Source organism: Dama dama, chromosome 18 (genome assembly GCF_033118175.1).
Source record: "Dama dama isolate Ldn47 chromosome 18, ASM3311817v1, whole genome shotgun sequence".
Taxonomy (NCBI): domain Eukaryota; kingdom Metazoa; phylum Chordata; class Mammalia; order Artiodactyla; family Cervidae; genus Dama; species Dama dama.
This window is the reverse complement of record NC_083698.1, coordinates 65,440,450-65,463,790: the sequence shown is the minus strand read 5'-3', so window position 1 is coordinate 65,463,790 and position 23,341 is coordinate 65,440,450. Positions and strand designations below refer to the sequence as shown.

The 23,341-nt window shown below is 38.2% G+C and overlaps 1 protein-coding gene across 1 annotated transcript in view; it reads right to left on the bottom strand.

Moving 5' to 3' along the window:
* Nucleotides 1–415: 415 nt before the first annotated feature.
* Nucleotides 416–23,341, bottom strand: part of HIBADH (3-hydroxyisobutyrate dehydrogenase) — a 109,849-nt gene continuing 86,923 nt past the window's right edge. Inside the window, exons 5-8 of the mRNA XM_061165463.1 lie at nt 18,208–18,341; nt 16,550–16,626; nt 9,343–9,499; nt 416–1,396 (exon numbers count right to left, since the gene is read on the bottom strand). Of these exons, the coding sequence (XP_061021446.1) occupies nt 1,238–1,396; nt 9,343–9,499; nt 16,550–16,626; nt 18,208–18,341 (527 nt within the window). The 3' untranslated portion in view covers nt 416–1,237. The remainder of the gene's footprint in view (nt 1,397–9,342; nt 9,500–16,549; nt 16,627–18,207; nt 18,342–23,341) is intronic.

Genomic DNA, 23,341 nt, shown 5'->3' with positions numbered 1-23,341 from the left:
TCATCACTGGAGCGTTAGCACTTAACAATAATGCCTGGAATTTTTGATCACCAGGAAAATGATTAAAGTAGCAGTACTTTTGCTAAATCTGGTGTCTAGGTATATGGCCTGGAGTGTTTCTAGGGGCTGTGGTGGGGAAAAAAGGCAACTGTGCTCCCTATTAGGACATAATTACATCTATTGCAGGCCAAATTCCTATAGCACCCACGACCCAGAAAACAAACAAAGACTCAATAAGGATACAGGCAGAGGAGCAGGATGAGGGCTGCCCACTGGCCAGTTCACACTCAGTTCCTTCTGACCTCCCCTCACTTCCCTTTGTCCCATCCTTTCCCCATTAGTCTACAACACCAATTTGTCAGGTCATTTGACTGTTCACCAAAAAGGTTAGGAAGACACAAAAACTCCAAGGAAGTATTATCAGCATAGAAATTTATTTGAATTCAAAATAATATGGTTATATTTAAGATAATGTAATAATCATCTAAAGCGCATATCATTGGCTCTGAAACAGTTCTAAAGAAGTCATTCTTCTGAAATCAAAAAATATGTAGTAAGAATGTACAAGGAAGCAAAAATATATTTAAAAAAAAAGTCTGCTGAGTATTGGGAGTTGTTACAAGAGGGACACACCAAGATACTGTAACAGGGTCCAATTTACATAACATGCAGCAAGGTGTTATCTTGCTTTATCAACTCTTGGAAAATAAACCATAACCTCAGAATGCAAGACCACCACCACTGGGTTAACAGGACAAACTTCCTGAGGGACACAGGGAGTAATCCACTATACTTCCCCTTTCCCTAACTCGTTTCCTCATACCAATTTCTTTTCCTTCCTTGAGGATAGGTTTTATCCTGTTGAAAAAAACTGGTCTTATTTGTGAAAGTGTGAAAGTGAAAAGTGGAGTAAATAACATCCTGATTGAAGTAGGCAATGTTTCAGCTGAAGATGCTCAGGAATCAAATTTTTGAAAAAGGTCAGTTGGCTAGCTAGCAGAGACCATCAGTGGCTTGCAGAAAAGGAAAAAAAAAAAAATTCAGGTAATATGTGTTTGCTAAATAGATAAAAAGAACAAGCAGTTAAAAATGGGTGAAAAATCCTAGGGTTTATTGTGACCCAGACAATCAAAAGCAGACAGGTGACCTCTGATTAAGCCCATTTACTTGTGGAGTGAGCTATAAGGGGCTCCAAGAGAGTATGGTTTCCAACAGTGTCCACAGCCAAAGGGCAAACTCAGAACGTCTCCTCCTCTCGTAGAAACTGGAACACAGATGAGAAGTCTTTTTTTGAGTAGCCTTTCGCGCACATCATCCTGTAGATCTGATGGGCTTGACTGCCCAGAAGGATTGGGCTCTTCGTGCTGGTAGCAGAGTCTTGTGCTAATCCCAGATCCTAAATCAAACAAGGGTGGAGGGAATACATTGAGGCTGTGCAGTTAAGGCTCACTTCGGAATTGTGGCTCCTAATGCTTGGGTTTCAAAGAAGAAAAAATGAAATCTGAAAAAATAAGATACTTACAAGAATGATGTTAAGTTATATGTGTATGTGTGTGTGTGTATAAATATTTTATAAGTGCTATCTTATAGCTACAAAACTACTCCAGAGACAAACCTTAATTTCTGAGTGTCCTCTCTACTCCTCCACAAAACCTATCTGTTTTGTGGTATGTTCCCATCCAGATGAGACCACATAGAGAAATGTTTTTTCACATCTGCAGAAGCCTGTAAGCCTAAGACAAACCCCAATATGAAATTAAGCATGATGAAATTATCAATGATGAAAATATCCATTCAATCTCTTAGTCAACACATATTTAAAAATTGCTGTGTGCTGGACACTGTTCTAAGTGCTGGTGATAGGTGGTCATAATAAAACCAAGTCATTATTCTCAGCAACTTAATGTCCAGTGTGAAAGATAGACAGGAAAACAACTGCTGAACTTCCAGATAATGACAAGTGATGAGGAAAAATACGCAGGGTAAGGGGTCAGGAAGTCATACACAGCAAGGGGGAGAGTGGAAGGAAGAGAGTTCTGATTGATGAGATGTTTAGGGACGACCTCCCGAGGTGAAGACACTTGACCTAAGATGTGAATGTGAGGGGGCAGTGAGCTGTTTGGAGAGCTGGGGGAATGAAGTTTCAGGTGGGTGGAAGAGCAAGGGAAGGGCCCCGCAGGAGGCATAGCTTGGATGTTCAAGAAACAGTAAGAAGGCCAATGAGACTGAACTAGAGTGAGCAAGGTGCTTGGGAGGGAAATGAACCTGGGGATGGGCAGAGGTGGAATAAGAAAACTTTATGATGTTTGGTGAGAAGGCTGGATTTTCTTTCAAGTGCAATGGACAGTCAGCATCACATCAACCCTTTAACATCTCTGAGAGCTAATGCTTCATTTTGAGAGTTTTGGAAAACTTATGATTGTTTAAAGATAGACAAAAGCTAACATTATAAATTTTTTATAGTTAAACTGTAGTGAATGGTATCTTCTACTACAAGAATAGAATCGTGTCCCACCTTGAAATATGTAGGGTAAATGGAAGACAATGAAGGCATGGATAATTGAAACAATATTCCCCACATTTCATTTTATTTGTGATTATATAAGAGCTGCATAAGTGGCAAAACCAACTAGATTGCCTTCTTACCATTACCATCCTCATTTCCTCATCAACAGAAAAGTCAACAAGCAATGAAAGAGGAAGACAAGAGGCAAGATCAGGACCATTTGTACTCTTTGAGGAACATTCTTGATAAATGAGCAGTTATGGATACCATCCACTCAAAGGAGGAAATGACTCAAAGAAAAAAGAAGGAAAGTTTAAAGAATGGGTTAAATCTCTAGCCGCTTGGATATGTATGATGCTATACGTGTTAACACGTTTTTGTGCTTACTTATATATTTTTCATATACAAACACATAGATTTCAAAAATCTACTTAACCTAAAACTTGTCTATAGCTTCCACTAAAAAGCAAGGTTAATTATTACCCACACATTTAACAAATGTGGGTGGAAAAGCTACATTATTGCTTATACACAGACAAGCAGACAAGCCTCTTGTCAACATCATTTTGCTGCACATCTGCAAGATGCATTTATTTAAAAATGACAGAGAGAAAATCTACATAGAAAGACTGCCTGTAATTTTTAACCTAGAACTATAACTAGAATATAAAAACTTAGAGTAAACATAACATATTGAGGAGAAGACAACATTATTGAGAAGGAAAGTCTAGTAGAGGTTTTCAAGTGGGCAAGTAAATATTCCAAATAAGAGCTAATAAAACCAAAAAAAGGAAGCTAAAATAGCTTTGCTGGCTCCTACCTCAGAGGACGGACATTCTAAAAAGAGAAAGGTGATTTAGTCTATAAAACTCTAAGTGGCTTGTCTGTCCTGAAATGTAAGAAAAGAAGGCATCTTTTGAAGTTTGTAACGTGTAATTTAAAACAAACAAATGCCCCACTTCACTAATCAAATAAAAACATTTATGAATTCATGAGCTCAGTGGGTGGTTCAGGGGAAAAAATAAAACAATTGCAAAACTTTTCAACAAATTAATGAAGGACCAAGTCATTGCATTTTACAAGGAGACAGGTACATTAAATAAGTAACGAGAGTGGTCATGATATTCCATAAGTTGTTTCTTAGAGGCCATCAGAAACAGACTTTTAGGTTGAGGAGTTTTTGGATGTTCTAATTATGGTCTGATTATATACACACCCTATATTAGAATTTTATGATGTTAAGACCTAGAAACATATAAGCCTCTACTTTAAGAACACACTAACATTATCTCCCCCTACACAATGAGATCTAATAGCAGTCAAGCAAAATATCTCCTAGTAAGTTAAGGCCTTGTCATGGTGAAGGGGCTTGCATAACTCAATGAAGTTATGAGCCACGCCATGCAGGGCCACTCAAGATGGACATGTCATAGTGAAGAGTTCTGACAAAACGTGGTCCACTAGAGGAGGGAATGCAAACCACTCCAGTACTCTTGCTGAGAGAACCCCACAAAGAGTATGAAAAGGCAAAAAAGATATGACACAGAACGAGGAGTCCCCCAAGTCGGAAGGCATCCAATATGCCACTGGGGAAGAGTGGAGGGCAATTACTAATAGCTCCAGAAAGAATGAAGTGGCTGGGCCAAAGTGGAAACAACACTCAGTTGTGGATGTGCCTGGTGGTGAAAGTAAAGTCTGATGCTGTAAACAATATTGCATAGGAATCTGGAATGTTAGGTCCTTGAGTCAATCAAACTGGACGAGATCAAGCAGGAGTTGGCGAGAGTAAACATCAATATTTTAGGAATCAGTGAACTAAAATGGGTGGGAATGGGCAAATGTAATTCAGATGACCATTATATCTACTACTGTGGGCAAGAATCCCTTAGAAGAAATAGAGTAGCCCTCATGGTTAATGAAAGAGTCCAAATCTACTAGTGTGGGCAAGAATCCCTTAAAAGAAATAAAGTAGCCCTCATGGTTAATGAAAGAGTCTGAAATGCAGTACTTGGGTGCAATCTCAAAAACAACAGAATGATCTTGGGTTGCTTCCAAGGCAAACCATTCAACACCACAGTAATCCAAGTCTATGCCCCAACCAGTAATGCTGAAGAAGTTGAAGTTGACCAGTTCTATGAAGATCTACAAGACCGTCTAGAACTAACACCAAAAACAGATGTCCTTTTCATCATAGGGAACTGGAATGCAAAAGCAGGAAGTCAAGAGATATCTGGAGTAACAGGCAAGTTTGGTCTTGGACTACAAAATGAAGCAGGACAAAGGCTAACAGAGTTTTATCAAGGATACACACTGGTCACAGCAAACACCCTTTTCCAGCAACACATGGACATCACCAGAGAGTCAATAAAAATAAGATTGATTATGTTCTTTGCAGCCAAAGATGGAGAAGCTCTATACAGTCAGCAAAAGCAAGATCAGGAGTTGATTGTGGCTTAGATTGTGAGCTCCATATTGAAAAATTCAGGCTTAAATTGAAGAAAGTAGGGAAAACCAGTAGGCCATTTGGGTATGACCTAAATCAAATCTCTTATGATTGTATACAGTGAAGGTGATGAATAGATTCAAGGGATTAGATCTGGTAGAGGGTCTGAGAACTGTGGACGGAAGTTCATAACACTGTATAGGAGGTGGTAACCAATACCATCCCAAAGAAAAAGAAATGCAAGAAGGCAAAGTGGTTGTCTAAAGAGGCTTTACAAATAGCTGAGGAAAGAAGAGAAGTGAAAGGCAAGGGAGAAAGGGAAAGATAATACCCAACTGAGAGCTTCCCAGGTGATAAAAGAGACACAAGTTTAACCCCTAGATTGAGAAGATATCCTGGAGGAGGGCATGGCAACCCACTCTAGTATTCTTGCCTAGAGAATCCCATGGACAGAGGAGCCTGGCAGGCTACAGCTTAGAGGGTCACAAAGAGTTGGACATGACTGAAGCAACTTAGCACACACACATATCCAATTGAATCAAGAGTTCCACAGAACAGCAAAGAGAGATAAGAAGGCCTTCTTAAAGGAACAGTGCAAATAGAGGGCAACAACAGAATGGGAAAGACCAGAGATCTCTAAGAAAACTGGAGCTATTTAGGGAACATTTCATGCAGGGATGGGCAGGATAAAGGACAGAAATGGTAAGGACCTAACAGAAGCAGAAGAGATTAAGAAGAGGTGGTAAGAATGTACATAACTACACAAAAAAGATCTTCATGACCCAGATAACCACGATGGTGTGATCATTTACCTAGAGCCAGACATCCTGGAATATGAAATCAAGTAGGCCTTAGGAAGCATCACCACAAACAAAGCTAGTGGAAGTGATGGAATTCTAGCTGAGCTATTTCAAATCCTAAAAGATGATGCTGTTAAACTGCTGCACTCAATATGTCAGCAGATTTGGAAAACTCAACAGTGGCCATAGGACTGGAAAAGGTCAACTTTCATTCCAATCCCAAAGAAAGGTAATGCCAAAGAATGCTCAAACCACTGTACAATTGCACTCACTGAAATGAGTGCTACTACATGCTACTAAGACTATCCTCAAAATCCTTCAAGCTAGGCTTTAGTAGTACGTGGACTGAGAACTTCCAGATGTACAAGCTAGGTTTAGAAAAGCAGAGGAACCAGAGATCAAATTGCCAAAATTTGCTCGATCACAGAGAAAGCACGGAAGTTTCAGAAAAACATCTACTCCTGCTTCACTGATTATGCTAAAGCCTTTGACTGTGTGTATCACAACAAACTGTGGAAAATTCTTAAAAAGATGGGAATACCAGACCACCTTACCTGTCTCCAGAGAAACCTGTATGTGGGTCAAGAAGCAACATGGAACAACTGAGTGGTTCAAAACTGGGAAAGGAGTAGAACAAGGCTGTATATTGTCACCCTAGTCATTTAACTTATATGCAGAGTACTTCATGTGAAATGCCGGGCTGGATGAATCACAAACTGGAATCAAGATGGCTGGGAGAAATATCAATAACCTCAGATATGCAGATGATACCACTCTAAGGGCTAGTGGAAGTGAAGAGGAACTAAAGAGCCTCTTGAAAGTGAAAGCGAAGAGTGAAAAAGCTGGCTTAAAACTCAACATTCAAAAAACTAAGATCATGGCATCCAGTCCCATCACTTTATGGCAAACAGAAGGGGAAATAATGGAAACAGTGACAGATTTTATTTTCTTGGGCTCCAAAATCACTGTAGACAGTGAATGCAGTCATGATATTAGAAGACGCTTGCTCCTTGGAAGGAAAGATGTGACAAACCTAGACAGCATATTAAAAATCAAAGACATCACTTTGCTGACAAAGGTCCATACAGTCAAAGGCATGGTTTTCCAGTAGTCATGCACAGATGTGAGAGCTGGACCATAAAGAAGGCTGAGTGCTGAAGAATTGATACTTTCGAATTGTGGCATTGGAGAAGACTCTTGAGAGTACCGTGGAGTGCAAGGGGTCAAACTAGTCAGTCCTAAAGGAAATCAGTCCTGAATATTCATTGGAAAGACTGATGCTGAAGCTGAAGTTCCAATATTCTGGCCACCTGATGCATAGAGCCAACTCACTGGAAAAGACACGGATGCTGGCAAAGACTGAAGGCAAAAGGAGAAGGAGGCAGTAGAGGATGAGATGGTTAGATAGCATCACTGACTCAATGGATATGAATTTGAGCAAAATCATGGAAATAGTAAAGGACAGGGGAGCCTGGCATGCTACAGTCCATGGGGTCACAGAGAATCTGACACGACTTAGTGACTGAACAACAACAAATAGCCTCATCTGCTCAAGCAGGTATGATTGCTTTCATCAGTAGCATTCACGGGGATTTTTTTAACCTCTATCAATTTCTCGACACAAGTCTCATCTATAGTGTGAGACACATATACACACACATCTATAGTGGGTTTCACTAACAGCCCTCTGAGGTGATGAAAGCATTTCTGTGTAAATTCTCTCATTGTAAGCAAAATTCAGAAGTCTTGTTCTTTGTAAGGGAAATGACAACTGCATTTTACAGAGAAAACAAGAGCAAAAGAGAACAATGTTCATATGTTTTACTACTGAATTGTCTTATGCTATCTTCTACTATCAAGGAAATAATTTTAAAGGACCTCAATAGGGACAGATTCTTCCTGGGCAGGGGCACTGGAGAAAATGGGGGAAGGAAAGGTGTGATACACAGGTTAGCTACAGTTGAGAGTCCCAAAATAAAGCCAGCACTGCTTACAGGTCACTTGTTAGTTGCTTCTTCAATTGGAGCCATTAGCAGTATTTGAGAAACCAAACAAGCTAACAGGTCACAACCTACTTCACACAGATACATAAAGCAAACTGGGCATAAATGTGATTCTTTCACTCTTCTGTGTCCTGATAAATGACCCTGCAGCTTTGTGAAAACAATCCACTTAAGGAGCTACTTTCTCCAATAAAAGTAACACAGCACACTACATCAATAAAAGCCTGTGTGGAAGATATGCAAGCCAAAATACAAGGTACAGATTGGCATAAAAATAAGTATTTTCTTAAATGAAACATGAGGAGAAATGAAACTACAAAATCCACAAAATAAGAAACATAGTTTCAAACCTGGTTTCACCCAATAAATATTTCAAATGAGCTGACAATGTGCCAGGGGTCGGGCTGGAGGGCGAGGAAGCATTGAGGTAGGCCTGAGGTGGACCAGGCGCAGGGCGGCCAAGGAGGGAAAACAAGGGGCCAAATGAGTTCCATGTGGCTAAAGCAAAGGAGGGGAGTGGGAAGCAGAGATGAGTCAGGGAGGAGAGCAAAGGCCTTTAAGAAAACGTGCAGAGATGGACTTTAACCTACAAGTAACTGGAATCCACGAAAGAGACTTAACAGGAGAGACGACATAATCAGGTTTTTACATTTTAGGAAGCCCACCCTTTGCCATGTCATGGAAAATGAACTGGGGAAGATGAGAATGAAAGGCAAGGAGGGCTGATGTGACAGCATCCAAATGAGGTTCAGCCAAGGTCCTGGAGGTGGTGGAGAGGGCGAGTGGACAAAGTCAAGGCACAGTAGAGAAGCAGAATGCACGAACATCGTGGGGAATGAGCGAGGGTAACATGCGCACCATATCCAAGTGTTCGTACTATTACTTTGGTCGAAAAGTAAAGGGCAGGGTTGTGGGGAGTGAGAACGGGGGGAACGCACTACACAAAAATCTGAAACTGTTTGTCTAAAAAGTATTTTCTAACGTTGAAATCACAAATGAGAGAAGGCTGATAATTTGCTTTTCAAATGACTTTACACGTAAACTCATATTCTTAAAGCAGGAAGATGTATTTAGAAATCTAGTATCATGAGAAAGATCCTCTCTTCTGTGATATGTACATCTAATGTCATTATATTATTAGCCATCAGAAAATGCTTACTGCTTCCATTTCTAAGGACTTGGTAAATGACTATAAACAAGAAGACTATGAACTATAGGAAGAACAAAATTTTACCGACTCACATTACAAACAAAGCCAAACACAAGAGAAACATCCTAATCTATTCTCATCCAAAAGACCAGGATTAAACATGAAAAAGATAAGGGTTTTTATCCAAGCTAAGTTTGAACTAATTTCCTGTGAGTGAGTCGCTATTTTAGTCATCTGCCTTCTAGGATAGACGTGTGCTTTCTTACAAGCAGGGAGGAGTGGGAGTGGGGTGGGGTGGGGTGGGGTGGTGAGCCCTGGGGAGGGAGGGAGGTAGTAGCAAGAGGGGGTGGGTGGAGAATGATAGAGGGAAAGATGGAAGGAGAAGAAGAGACCATTAAACATTTCCCCACTCTCTTGGGTAGTGACTGCATTTCCCATACCTTTGCCATGAGTGTTGTTCCGAATCCGCCCTGATAGTTATTAGCCGAGGGAACTCCATCCATCACCCCAGGTACAGGATTATAAGTGTCACTTGACCAACATCGTCCTGAGCTCATATTTAGGATTTTAGCCAAGAGTTTTGGGTCAAGCCCTAACCTGTCAAAGGTCAAAGGAAAGAAGTGTTAAATGTCAAAGTGTACAAGTCACATGTGACTTATTTATGTCTGAGGGTGCTCCATCTTCTCTCTCCATTTATGATGTCTTCAAAAATCAAAGCAGATGGATGAGTGAAGAATCCAATCTTAAATTATAGGGTGTTAAAAGCTAGTGAAGAAACACTTTTGAGCCAGGACACTACACTGAGAGAACACCTGCGCTACCCTGCTTTTAAGAAACAATATATAATTGCATAAAAAATGTTGCTGGCTTATCATACACATAGGTTTTCTAGTCTTTTGAACATTATTGCATTTATGTGTCGCCTAAGAACCTTAAGCCAAGATGATCATCTAAATTCTACAGTCTTTACTCACAAATGATATATTTCAGAAAGAAATACTGACAGATAAGCTACGTTTCATGGGAGTCTATGTATCATTTATGTGTATGTTTATTCTTTTAGCTTTTATGAGAATAAATGCAAGAGATGAGTCATGAGCAGTAAAATGAGCTTATGAGAAGTTATTATTATAAAAGAGGACATTTCTTGCTGTAAACTTTTCCTTATTTATTAAATCTTCATTAGACCATCTTGCTTATGAAGCAAGTCTGCATAGAGCTGTGACATATGCTATCTATTCAGAGGCATGCATTATAGTTCTGGGTCAACTGCTGATAAGGTTACTGATCCTGATAAAACAAAGCCTGCCCAAGCGGGAACATCATTTGTTCTATCACTGAGCCAATGGCATAAACGGCTGTTCAAATGTGGACAAAAAAAAAGAATTAAAATGCTGTACTACTTCGATTTCAAGTATCTTAGTGCAGTCTGGGAAGAACAGTTTTGCTAAATATCTTTTAATCAAGTTTCAAATAAAACCTTCTACTTTTCCTTAAAATTAATCCGTTCCAGAATGGAAAAAAAAAAAAAGATTAAAAAGAGACATATAAATGTTAAATGAATTGTGTATTTTGGCATGCTGCTTATTACCTGTGTGTTGAAATATATCTGTTTATTTCCAGGGCAGAATATAACAACCAGGAAAACCTTTTTTCCAAACGCTCAAGTGGGGTCGAGGAATAATACCTGGGATGGATAAGGACTTACCACATAATACAATTGTTATGTAATCAGACTTTCAAGGAGCAACTGTGATTCAAGTAATACAATATGGCATGCCATCTACACGAATTCACATAGTGGGCCATGTTATAGTGAGCAGTTTTTACTAAAAGATTGTAAATAAAGATTTACTAAATTTAGTAAATAAAGATTTATTTAGTAAATAAATTCAGTACTAAATTTAGTAGTAAATTTAGTAAATAAAGATTTAGTACTAAATTTAGTACTAAATTTACTAAATTTAGTAAATAAAGATTTATTTAGTAAATAAATTTAGTAAATAAAGATTTACTAAAAGATTGTAACAAATACTTTCTGCTGGAAAGTAACCTGACAGTTTCACTCATTCTTTTATAAAGATCCAAGTTTGTTACATGTATAATTTGCTACTGACATTTTCTTTCTCTTTTAAATAAAACCAGGCTACCAGGGTGCTATGGTAGCAGATGACCCAAAGCCAATGCACTCAGGGAATAATTGTGGAAAATAAAGTCACAAATGAACAACTAGTCAATTTGCTGTAACTGCAAATATATTTTCTAAGCACAAATATTGTGTTCTATGAGCAGGGGATATTTTTAAAGACCCCCTCTCCAAAACATTGCTTTTTCCTTCCACTTGAAATGTAATTCAGGCTTCCTAATTTAAATTTTCTTTTAAAATGGCTCATCACATTCTGAGCAGCAGAGATACTCCCCTGCTGACCAGGCTGGACTCAACAGTGCCTCACAATGCTCTTTATTGCTAAAGAAATTCATACTCTGTCTATAATACTCACCAAATGGGAGCACAGCTTATTATCTGTTGTAAAACCCTACCTTTCATTTTGCTTGAATGTTCAAGGAAAAATACCGGCACTGATTTATGGAACTCTTTTTGGTGAACATGTTACTATTTAGAAGCAACCTGAGGGGCACACCAAAAAATGAGGTGACAGTTGTTACTTGCTCACTTTTCAAATGTGATGCGTCCCCACCGTGCTGATACCCTTTAGGAGATGGCTGCTCCCTCTTTGCACCTCCCCAAGCCACTCCCCCCACCAACAGCAAAGTGTATCATTAAAAAGAGCAAGTTAGAAGTGTTTTGCATTTCATCTTTCTGAGGATTCTTTCACTGGCATATATATAACTGACAGCTAAAATTAGACATGATATTAAAATCAGTTACTGAAGTCCTCTGTCTTCCACTGTGCCCAAGGCTTGTAATGGTCTGCAACCAGCTAGAATACACAGTAATTGTCATTCAGGGAGTCTATCCTAGAACGTCATGCTTCACTGGAGAAGACTGAGTTTCCATTTGAAATCAACAAATTAATCCAAGACAGGTATCTGAAAGGGCAAGTTTAATAGGAAGCAGCTACTGGGCTCTCAACCATGATAAAATGTTATTGCTGTTTCCCTGTAAATTGGCTGGGAACATATGATACTTTCTGCATAAGAGCCCCATTGCTGTTCAGGAGATATACAGCTCAAGCCATCAAAAGGATGACAGTCTGTCAGTCCCCATAATAACTTGCCACTGGATGTGGTTCGAGAGTACGCGCGTGCATGCATGTGGCTTTACAATTGCTGGAATGTTCTCTGATATAAACAGAGAATGAATTCATTGCTCTGACCGCATATATAATGCAACTCAAATAAACGTCACTGTGTCAAATCTACTCACCTTTAAAACACAAGAATTTGAAATGAACTTTTGAGAGAAGTAAAAATGATGCATAAACTGTAAGAAAAATTCAAGAGAAGCCAAGTGTTTGCCTTCACTGTAACCAAGGCTTTTAAAGGCCAAAAAAGTTTGCTCACTTTATAGTCTCTGTAAGTATCTATACTGTCTGGTTTATATAAGAACACAGCAAATCATGTCCCTAAACTGAGATGTTTGTATCACAGGAACCGATCTGGAAATGAAACATCCAAGACTAGGTCAATTTAAATCAATCATTCCCTTATTCACCAAAGTTTATGCAGACCTGCCAGCTAACGAGAGGCTGTACCTGCCCTCCAAGAGTGGGCCAGTTAGGAAATCCACATAGTAACATTTACCTAAGGCAGGGGGAAGAGCCTTACCTACCTCCCCCACTCTTTCCTCTTCATTCACCTGACAAATGTTCCCTGAGTGCCTACTATGTGCCATGGATGAGCAGACAAAGCTCAGAGAACCTGCATTCTAGTTGGGAAGACAGGCAGTAAACAAACAAACAAACAAATATATAATGCTAGCCAGTGAGAAGCATTATGAAGAAAAAATGTTAACGTACAATTCAAATACTAACCACCACCATCACGTCAATAACTACCATGTATTAAGCACCTACTATGTCTCAGGAACTGTTTTAAAAGACTGACATGGGTGAATTTATTTACTCCTCACAACAGATACAGGGCTTCCCTGGTAGCTCAGATGGTAAAGAAACCGCCTGCAATGTGGGAGACCTGGGTTCAATCCCTGGGCTGGGAAGTTCTCCTGGGGAAGGGAATGGCTACCTCCAGTATTCTTGCCTGGGAAACTCCATGGACAGAGGAGCCTGGAGGGCTACAGTCCATGGGTTACACAGAGTTGGACATGACTCAGTGACTAACACTTGCACTTTTCACAACAGATCCTATTATTACTGTGGATAGATACTATTATTTTTGTCATTTTATAGATGAGAAAAGTTTAAGTTGGTGGTAGAGCTGGAATGTGGTCATCAGCAGGCACCCAGACTCACCACCCTGAGTCTCACTAGGTCATATGGGTAGTCACATAATCAGCCATCATGACGACCATCTTACCAGTTTAGTAAGAAATTTGGTCAAACCTTTATTATAAACCTTTGGCCATATGTTTTATCTATTAGGGTGTACAACTGAGAGGTTTCAGTCATCACATAAACAAAAAGGCAACACCACCTCAGGACAGTAGCCAAGAAGCTAAAATTATGCTAGTGGGAAAGTCTTCAACTTGAACAGCCTTCCAGAAGTTTAACTGTTTTAAGCTTCTTTTGGTGGAAGGAGACAATATGGCTGTTGCTAGAGGGCCCTGGGCCCTGGTGGTAATGCAAATAACTTGTTACACTACCCATATTGGGGGAAAAAAAAAAAAAAAAGAAAACCAAACAAAAACACAATTTCTGGTAGAAGAAAAATGAAAACAAAACAACAAAACTCACATTACCAACCTTATTCTTACGTGGTGCATGGGAACAAAATCTCTCTAAGGCACATAAGGCATTTTTAGTACCGTAAAACTATGCTCTGAGTCCTAAATAGAACCCAATTAGAAGGCAGAAAGGTCCAGTAAAAAAGAATCTCAAAATATGTTGTATACCAATGCTTTTTATGCTTTACTTTTTTTTATAGCATTTAAACTTTCACTGACATCCATAAACATTCATTGTAAAAGATCATATAGGGTCAATAAGAGTTTAAAACTATAAGGTTTTATTCTTCTATTTAAAAAAGGGAAACGTCAGTGTTCCAGAAAAAAACACTGCCTTATGAGAATGAAATTAATCAGAAATGATCACTTCATAGGAACAAGTGACTCAATTTGTAAATGTTGACATTAATGCTCTAGAAAATTTTCACTTCAGAGTGAACAGAATATAAATGTGGCTGAACCACTTTGATGCTATAGTACTTTGTGGGAATTTACTACTTGGGAATTTATGCTTGCTGATGCCAATTTTCTCTTTCACCTTGCAAAGCTCAATAAATCGTGGCCGCTCTCTATACTCTATTAGAGAACAATCCTGTCATTTTAAACCATGTCTGTAAACCATGGAGAAAAGACAATAGCCGAAGCAATCATTTTTAGGACTTTCAAACCACTGAGAATCTCTGTAAGATAAACTGATAAAATCCTAATGTTGTGAAAATAAACAATTCATTAGTACAATGTAGAGTACCACAAACTTACAGATTATTAATATTGTAGCACATAAGTAAAAATAATGAATTCCTGCTTTGAATTCAGACATATGTGTATGTGTGTATATACATATGTAAATATTTTATTTATATACATATACATCAATAACAGTAATATACAGTTTTGGAAAAATTAAACATTGAAAGCTTAATATTTTCCAAATATTGTTTTTATCATAGTGAATCAAGGCCAATGATAAAAGATTTATTGCTTTTGCTCTTAATACTTCTTTGAAATTTTATCACTTTGTTTTCCTCTTTGATAATAAACTTACTCTAATAGCTAATGTATACATTTTATTCAACTGATTTTCATACTACTCTTTATTAGCTGGCCTTTGGAGTTAGACTTCCATAAGCACTTACTGTACAAAAATTTCATTTTAGAACGATCACCTAATAAGAGTTTTGCTAGGAGAAACATTTGAGGAATGCTATAAGATGCCTAATGAACATTCTGATCCAGTGATGCTTAATGTAAGAGGCAGAATATAAAATAAATTGGCAAAAATAGAGGGAAATTTTGGTATAGTGTAATCTAGGCTTTTACTTTTTTAATTATATACTCATTTATATCCAGAAAACAGAAAATAAAATTCTAAAGCTGAAAATGCATACTAATACTCTAATCCTGTTGTAAATACCAATTAATTTTGTATGCAATTTGGTTCCAGAAATTTACATTTTCTTCCTTCATAAAATTAGTCTAAAGAATGGACATGAAAATAAGTTACTAGTAACTAGTTTTCCAATTATGATAAGTGACCCATAGCCTAAACTAGCTACATTACACACACAACACTCTGAAAAGCTTCCTATATACTACCAGTTTTATTAAGACTTTGTACAGATATGCCTTACCATCTTACAGACATTCAATTTTAAAATGTAAATGGTACAGGATATTGATAAACCAATTAGCACTGATGCAAAGCAAATTCCTCTTTTATCTCAATTACAACATGACAACTTAATAGGTCAAGATAGTTTAACATCTGAGACAAGGGCAATTCAATAAAACAACAGCATCTTGATATGGTAATTAAGAGGAAATGTGAATCCATTACTGTGTTTTAAAAAATATCTCAAGTACTTTGGCTCTTTTATTACTTTTATCAAAAGCTATGATATGAAACACTACTCTGATTTGTAATATATTTGGCAAGCAGTTCTGGGAAGTATAAAGAAAACACCTGAATAAAAGCATCTTTCTCATTAAGCATTTTCTAAAATAAGAAATATATATTATATTCATGAAATACAAAACATCCAAAAAATTAATTAGGTGATTAATCATATTTAGAATTCCTAACCCAAAAGATTAAAGACTAAAATTAAGCCATTAACCTTAAGCATTCTAAAGGATGATCCCCATCGTAGGAAAAACTGAATTCCTCAATCAATTTCAGCAAAGTATGAATGCCATTTTATTTCAATGAAAAGATACATTTTTAATGTAAAGTAAGGATAATGTAAAACCTTAATGTAAAACCCTAGGCAAGTTAAAATGAAGAGTTATGCTATGTAGTCTTATAAATGCCACCCAGTTTATCCTGAGAATAAATAACCAAGAGTCCTTTTAGTGTAGATACTGGGGACTATATTTTAAATAAATACATAAAACCAGTCACATGGTAGCCTAACACTTGAATTCACTATACATTAAAACTGTATTTCATAAAAATTTGTCCTACACTGCCAAAGACTGTTTAAATTTTATAGTAAAAGTGTTTCTTACATTGTGACATAATAGAAGAAATGGAGCTCCCAATGTAAAAAGGATAATGTAACTTCAAATAGCACAACGCATTTTATGGCTTAGGGCAAAGAGTACTCATGCTCTCCAGGGTCCTATTGGTTGTCCAATAAGCAAAGTCTATTAAAGTTCAATAATGAAATACTTTCAAAATGTTCCTGGATCAACTCATTTATCTCTCATGAACATTTGTTTTCAACATCAGAAAATCAAATCGGAAAGCTCATAAAAATTGTTAGTATATGTATTCAACAAACCTGATTCCCAGATTCATAGCTTCAGCAGTTCCAATCATACTAATAGCTAACAGCAAGTTGTTGCAGATCTTCGCAGCCTGAAAATAAATTGAGTACATATTAAATATATTTATTTTCAAGCTATAACTCACAGGAAGATTTCTTCACCCAATTCTACATGTTTCTAAAAGTAACAGCATTCAACTGTTGATTCTCTCAAACAGGAAAAGGCATTTGGTGCTGCAAACCTCCCTCCAAGCCTAACACAAGCTCCCAGAGCTGACAGGGGTAGGGGTGGGGGTGTCTCTTGCACCAGGGAAGAACCGTGAAGTGTAGGTGACCGAGTTACTTCATGGGTGCAGGCACGACAGGGAATACTGACTGATGTGGCACAACTGTTCCTTCAGGAATGGGGCTGACATCCTCACCGGGGAAACAGTAGTAAGACACTGAATGAAAGGGCAGTGAACAAGCAAACACAACTACGTGGTAAACTGTACGGTAGAAGCTGTAGACAGAGACAGGAGGAGTTCAGAGACACCAGATCACTGAGGGCAGGAGGAGAGAGGAAGTGAAACCTGAAACCATCTCTCAGAAGGTCTGGCAGGATTTAAATAGGTAAGGGAGGGAAAGGAGGAGACCAGGAGAAGAAGTAAATACATAAGAGTATGGGATATTCTTGAGAACAGTAAGCAAACGGATTCCTGGGCAGTGGTTTTAAGGACTGGGAAGAAGTTTGACAGCTTAAGACTGGGTCAAGAGCTACGGAAGCTAGAATAGCGTGTCCTCGAGTTTGACATGGTAGGAAACGAGATCTACACAAAGTGTCAGAACTGGGAACTCTACAAGGACACAAGCATCTTGATTGGTTCTGGTTATAGGGTTGGTAGAGGGGTAAGCCCAGTGTCCAGAGATCCACTAGGCCCTGCGAGCAGTAAACAAGGCATGACACAACGAAAGACCAGACCAGGTAATGTGTGCAATGAACTAGAGAGAAAACAGTGAGAGCCACTGAAGCCAGAATCAGAAACTGGAGACTGACTGGATAAGGGAATGGAGACAACAGATGTATCTAGGATCATAGAAGAGTCCTGAATATGATTTAAAAAAAAAAAAAAGGGACTAGTGACCAGGACAAAGCATGAAAGGAGTGAGAGTGTTGGGTGGGAGGGGGACAACCTGTTTGATTTCCAGATTCAATGTGATCATTCACCTCTGTCTGATTAGAAGAGTAACATAACACATTTCTTAAGGAAAATTATGTGTTTTGTTTTTTTAAAGTTAAAGTGCATACATTACTTCTACCCAACAGTACTAAGAAGAGAGCTGTGGCAAGCAATTACAAAGTTAGAGGGAGGATAACAGCAAATCAGACAACATGAGCACTTCATACAGAAGCCATTTTAAGGATAATTTCAGTGGTCGCTAGGGCAAACATGTCAAAGTCTGAAATAAAGGAACTTTTGGCATCTTTTTAAATTAATTGGCTGATCTCTGCTTACTTCTAGTAGGAATGATGGAAAACTAATTTTTTCTAAATTAATTTAAGAAAATCTGAGCAAACAAAAAATCCACAGATTGAACAGAGTAAGGCAGAATCAGATTGTCGTCAGGAAAGAAAAATGAACATTAGCTGATTTTACATCATCAAATCAGTGTCAATGATATGAAAACGTTACCTGCCCTGTCCCAACAGCGCCACAATACACCACATTGGAGCCCATGCACCCCAGCAACTCTTGGGCAGCAGCAAATTCTTCTTCGACTCCTCCTACCATAAATGTGAGGTTCCCCGACCGAGCGGCTCCCACACCTGAATGATTTGGGGGTAAAGGGACAGAAGCAGAGGGATACATTTCTTCAAGTGTTTAAGTAGATTATAAAATCAGAGAAAATTCCAAACCAAATCCAAGTTATATTGGTGTCAAGCATAAATCTCTCCTGGAATATTTTAATTGTCAAGTATTAAGAAGGTTACTCATAAGCCAAAGGCAACCCACAGAACTCAATTCATCTCAAGTTTTTTTGCAGGATCATGGAGTACCATGGGAATTTGAAATGTGAATTTTATTATTTCCATGCATCTCTTATTCTCCTGAAAAACCTATTCAGTAATAGTGTGTGAAAAAGATGACCTGTACCCTGACCAGTATCTGTGCCCTGGGAACAGCCATGGGTCAGCTGCCCAGGTTTGGATTTGGGGTCTCTGGTTCACTCACTCCCTCTCTGCACACTACAAATGAGATTGACAAAGAGAGGGACTTGTCTTTTTCTCCCATAAACAACCAGAAATTTCAGATGGAAACATTCTTTTTTAAGGTAAAGAAAACAATTGCTTAGTTAGACTGATTATTCTGATGTGCACTTTCTAGCTATTACTTGATTTTTCTTTTTCCTCCTGCTATATAAGCATGCATACCTTGAAGATTCTGTGGGTTCAGTTCCAGGTCACCCCCGTAATGTGAATATTGTAATCAGGTGAGAGTCACATGAATATTTAGATTTTCCAATGTATATAAAAGTTATATTTACACTGTTCTGTACTCTACTACATGGGCAATAGCATTATGTCTATAAAAACAATGCATACACAATTTAAAAATTCTTTATTGTTAAAAATGCTAAGTATCACCTGACACATCAAGGTTACCACCATGTTGGTTCTTTCTGTTAAATAAATATTTAATTTATTTATTATTGAAGTACAGTTGATTCACAATGTCTTGTTAATTTCTGCTGTAAAGTGACTCAGTTATACATACATATATTCTTTTTCTTTACAGCTTATCACAGGATATTTAATATAGTTCCCTGTGCCAGACAGTAGGACCTTGCTGTGTACCCATTCTGTGTATAATGGAAAAACCCAATATTTGTAAAGAGCAATATAACAAGGTAGGCCTATACACCTTTCGGGCAGTTCATTCCTGGTGATATGACGGGAAGAAGAAATAAACTTTATCAATGGTGTGGCCACTCCTTAGCCTCTCAAAGGTCTGAAGTGTGTTCACTAATGGAAATGACTGGAGAAGCAACTTCTACTTCAGCACAGAAAATATGGCTTAGACTCTTGAGAGTCCCTTGGACTGCAAGGAGATCCAACCAGTCTATCCTAAAGGAGATCAGTCCTGGGTGTTCATTGGAAGGACTGATGTTGAAGCTGAAACTCCAATACTTTGGCCTCCTGATGCGAAGAGCTGACTCATTGGAAAAGACCCTGATGCTGGGAAAGATAGAGGGCAGGAGGAGAAGGGGACGACAGAGGATGAGATGGTTGGATGGCATCACCGACTCAATGGACATGGATTTGGGTGGACTCCGGGAGTTGGTAATGGACAGGGAGGCCTGATGTGCTGTGGTTCATGAGGTCGCAAAGAGTCAGACACTACTGAGCGACTGAACTGAACTGAACTGACACTTGTCTTAAAAAGGAAGTAGGGGGGAGCTTCACTCATCCATATTATTATTAACTATAAAATAAAACCAAGAGTATTATTTATTGCTTTTAGCATTAGAAAAATCTTAATTCATAATTTTCAGGTTAGGTTTTGCTGTTCAAAACCAGGGCAGTATGTGAAAGAACTATATTAGTACAATTTTTGTCTTTACAACTTATTTATAGTATAGCTAGGAATAAAGAAACTGTAACTATTTGTGCTATGTATCAAACCTGGCTATTAGAATAGACAGCTACAAGTAATGGCCTACTTTTAAATTTAATTTATTCAATGAAATACAGGTTTTATACATAAAAAGCCAAATGAGGATCTTTATTTCATTCTAATTGTGAACATTTCACAAACTGATAGCCTTTCTATTTTACAGTTCATGCTATTTTTAACTAATTATTAAAAGGAAGAGAAGTCAGCATTATGTTAGCCAAACAATCTTGGAAGAGGAAGTGCCCACATGCTATGAAAGTCTGAGATGCTTACATATGGTTAAATTACATTATTTCACAATATTTTCAGACACACTATGGAACTGATTATGTACAAAAACCCAATTAGAACAAATGCTTTTAATTAGCTTATCTGTGTCATTTGAACATTCTGATAATGGTGAAGTTTAAGTGACTGTCATTTTGTTAGTTTCTAATTTACTTCACCAAGATGGTGGATCATTAATGTTTTACAATCATTTTGCTCAATTTCTATGGCTATTTTAATTCAAACCACATAACCACCCTTACTCCAAATCCTGTTGATCTGACCAGGAGAAATTAAGCAGACGATTTAAGTCAAAGCTTACAAACAAACCCAGCACTATCCATCATAGGTCAACAGCTTTGTATCTAGATTACAGGCTGCTAAATAGCTTCAGAGAGTCATTTATTAAAGGAAAATTAATGCTGACAATGGTTCTCAGCTGGTTAATCTTTTGACAGGTGTACTTTCTCACTTGTTCAAACACATATTTCAAAAAGAAGAAATAAGTTACTTAAGAGAATACCACAAAAGAAAGAATAATTCATCTTTTAATTTGTAAGTCTGTGGTATTTCCACTCTTTCCTTCTCTCATTATGTGATGTAATTATTTCCGACTTCATCATAGTCTATATTCCAATGTTAAGGGTCTGACTAAACTGGGTAATTCTAAAGTTTTGGCATTCCCTGGGACCACATTCTAACTTTCCACATGTATTCCTTTAACCATATGTTACTATCAAGCCGAGTCCTATTGCAATGACAAAATTAAGACCTGGTCCATCTAGTCAAAGTTATGGTTTTTCCAGTAGTCATGTATGGATGTGAGAGTTGGACTATAAAGAAAGCTGAGCACCGAAGAATTGATGCTTTTGAACTGTGATGTTGGAGAAGACTCTTGAGAGTCCCTTGGACTGCAAGGAGATCCAACCAGTCAATCCTAAAGGAAATCAGTCCTAAATATACGTTGGGAGGACTGATGCTGAAGCTGAAACTCCAATACTTTGGCCACCTGACATAAAGAACTGACTCTCTGGAAAAGACGCCGATGCTGGGAAAGATTGAAAGCAGGAAGAGCAGGGGATGACAGAGTATGAGATGGTTGGATGGCATTACCAACTCGATGGACATGAGTTTGAGCAAGCTCCAGGAGTTGGTGATGAACAGGGAAGCCTGGCATGTTGCAGTCCATGGGGTCGCAAAGAGTCAGATATGACTGAGTGACTGAACTGAAGTTATCCCAAAATAAATGCAACCATTTCGAGTTTTGAAATAACATAGAGACAACTGGAACTCTAAAGCTGTATAAGACAGTCTCATGGATTTCAGAAGACATTGCACACATTTTTACGTCTATGAATAATAAACAATAACTTAATTACTCTGCCATGCGTTTTAAATCAGATCCACTCCCCAAAATAGGAAAACATCGAATATATAACTAGGCAGCTGCTAGACTACTGGGAGTATTTATTTTACCTTGTATTTTAGTAATTGTATTATACATACAAAACTGAAATATGTCCTATGCTTAATTTTATTACAGCATTTATACACCTTATTAAAACCTTTGACTTTCTTACCTGATTCCTCCATGACAGCATAAACCACTTACAAGGGGAGCATTTGGGTCATGCTTATGTCAGCACTCCATTATCTATCATGGTGCCTGATACATTCAACAGATAGTTGTTCAGTAAATTAATTTATGAGCATGGTACAAACAGTAAAGGATCTGGAGATGAAATACCTGGTTTGGGGATGTGCTGGTTATGTTGTTATTATAAACAAAATATAAACAAATTACTTCACTTCTCTGAGGTTCTGTGTATAAAATAGGAAAACATTAATAGCTTTTTCATAGAGTGGTTTTATCTTTACCTATATAATATCTTGAGTCTTTTCCTATTTGGTTATCTAAGCTGTCTGCTCTAGTATAATTTTAGCCTCTCTGGCTAAATAGTGGCTGGCTTGAGCCAATTCTATAAATAATGGAAGCAGGCTGGTTGAAGTTAAGAACTACTAAAGTAGTCCATAGCCAGTGACATTAAGATTACAGTGAAGACCTCTTGTAAAATCTTTCAAAAGCAACACAATGTTGGAAAGTGACAAGAAAGCTGCATTTGTTTGGTCTTATTCATTCAACAAAATTAACCTACTAAGAATCAAGCCCTGTGCTAAGCCCTAGGGTGACAGATGAATAACATGTGCTCCCGATCCCAAGAAGTTAAGTTATACACTTGTGAACCAGCCCCCTCTCTCCTTAACCATCACCAAACCTGGGTTGAGTCATCACTATCTCTCACCTGAATTACTGTGACAGCCAGGTCCTACCTGATCTCGCTTCAGCTCTTGTCTCTAAAGTCTATTCTCCATACAACAGTCAGAGGGATCCTTCTTAAAACATAGCTGACCCTTGAATAATACAGAGATGGGGAGCACTGACCCCCACCCCAATGCAGTTGAAAATCTGAGTCTAATTTATGGCCAGCCTTCTGCATCCAAAGAGTCAACCAATCATGGGTCGTATAGTACAGAAATACTTATTACTGAAAAAAATCTGCACGTAAGTAGAGCCCCTGTTCATGGTTCCTCCCTCCTCTCAAGCCTCCAAAGTGGCCCATCATTCTCAATATAAAATCCAAAGTCCTAAAAAGCAGCACACGGTGTGGTCCCTGGCTACCTCTCTTAGTTCATTTCACACCATTCTCTTCAGCACTCACTGCTTTCCAGGCACCTGGCCTCCCTGTTGCTCCTGAAGCAGCTCAAGTGAGTTCCCTTCTCAAAGCCTTGCACTTGCTAGTCCTTCTTCCTGGAATGTTCTTTTCCTAGGTATTTAATACTTGTTTCCTTTATATCATTCAGGTTTTTTCTCAAAATTCACCTC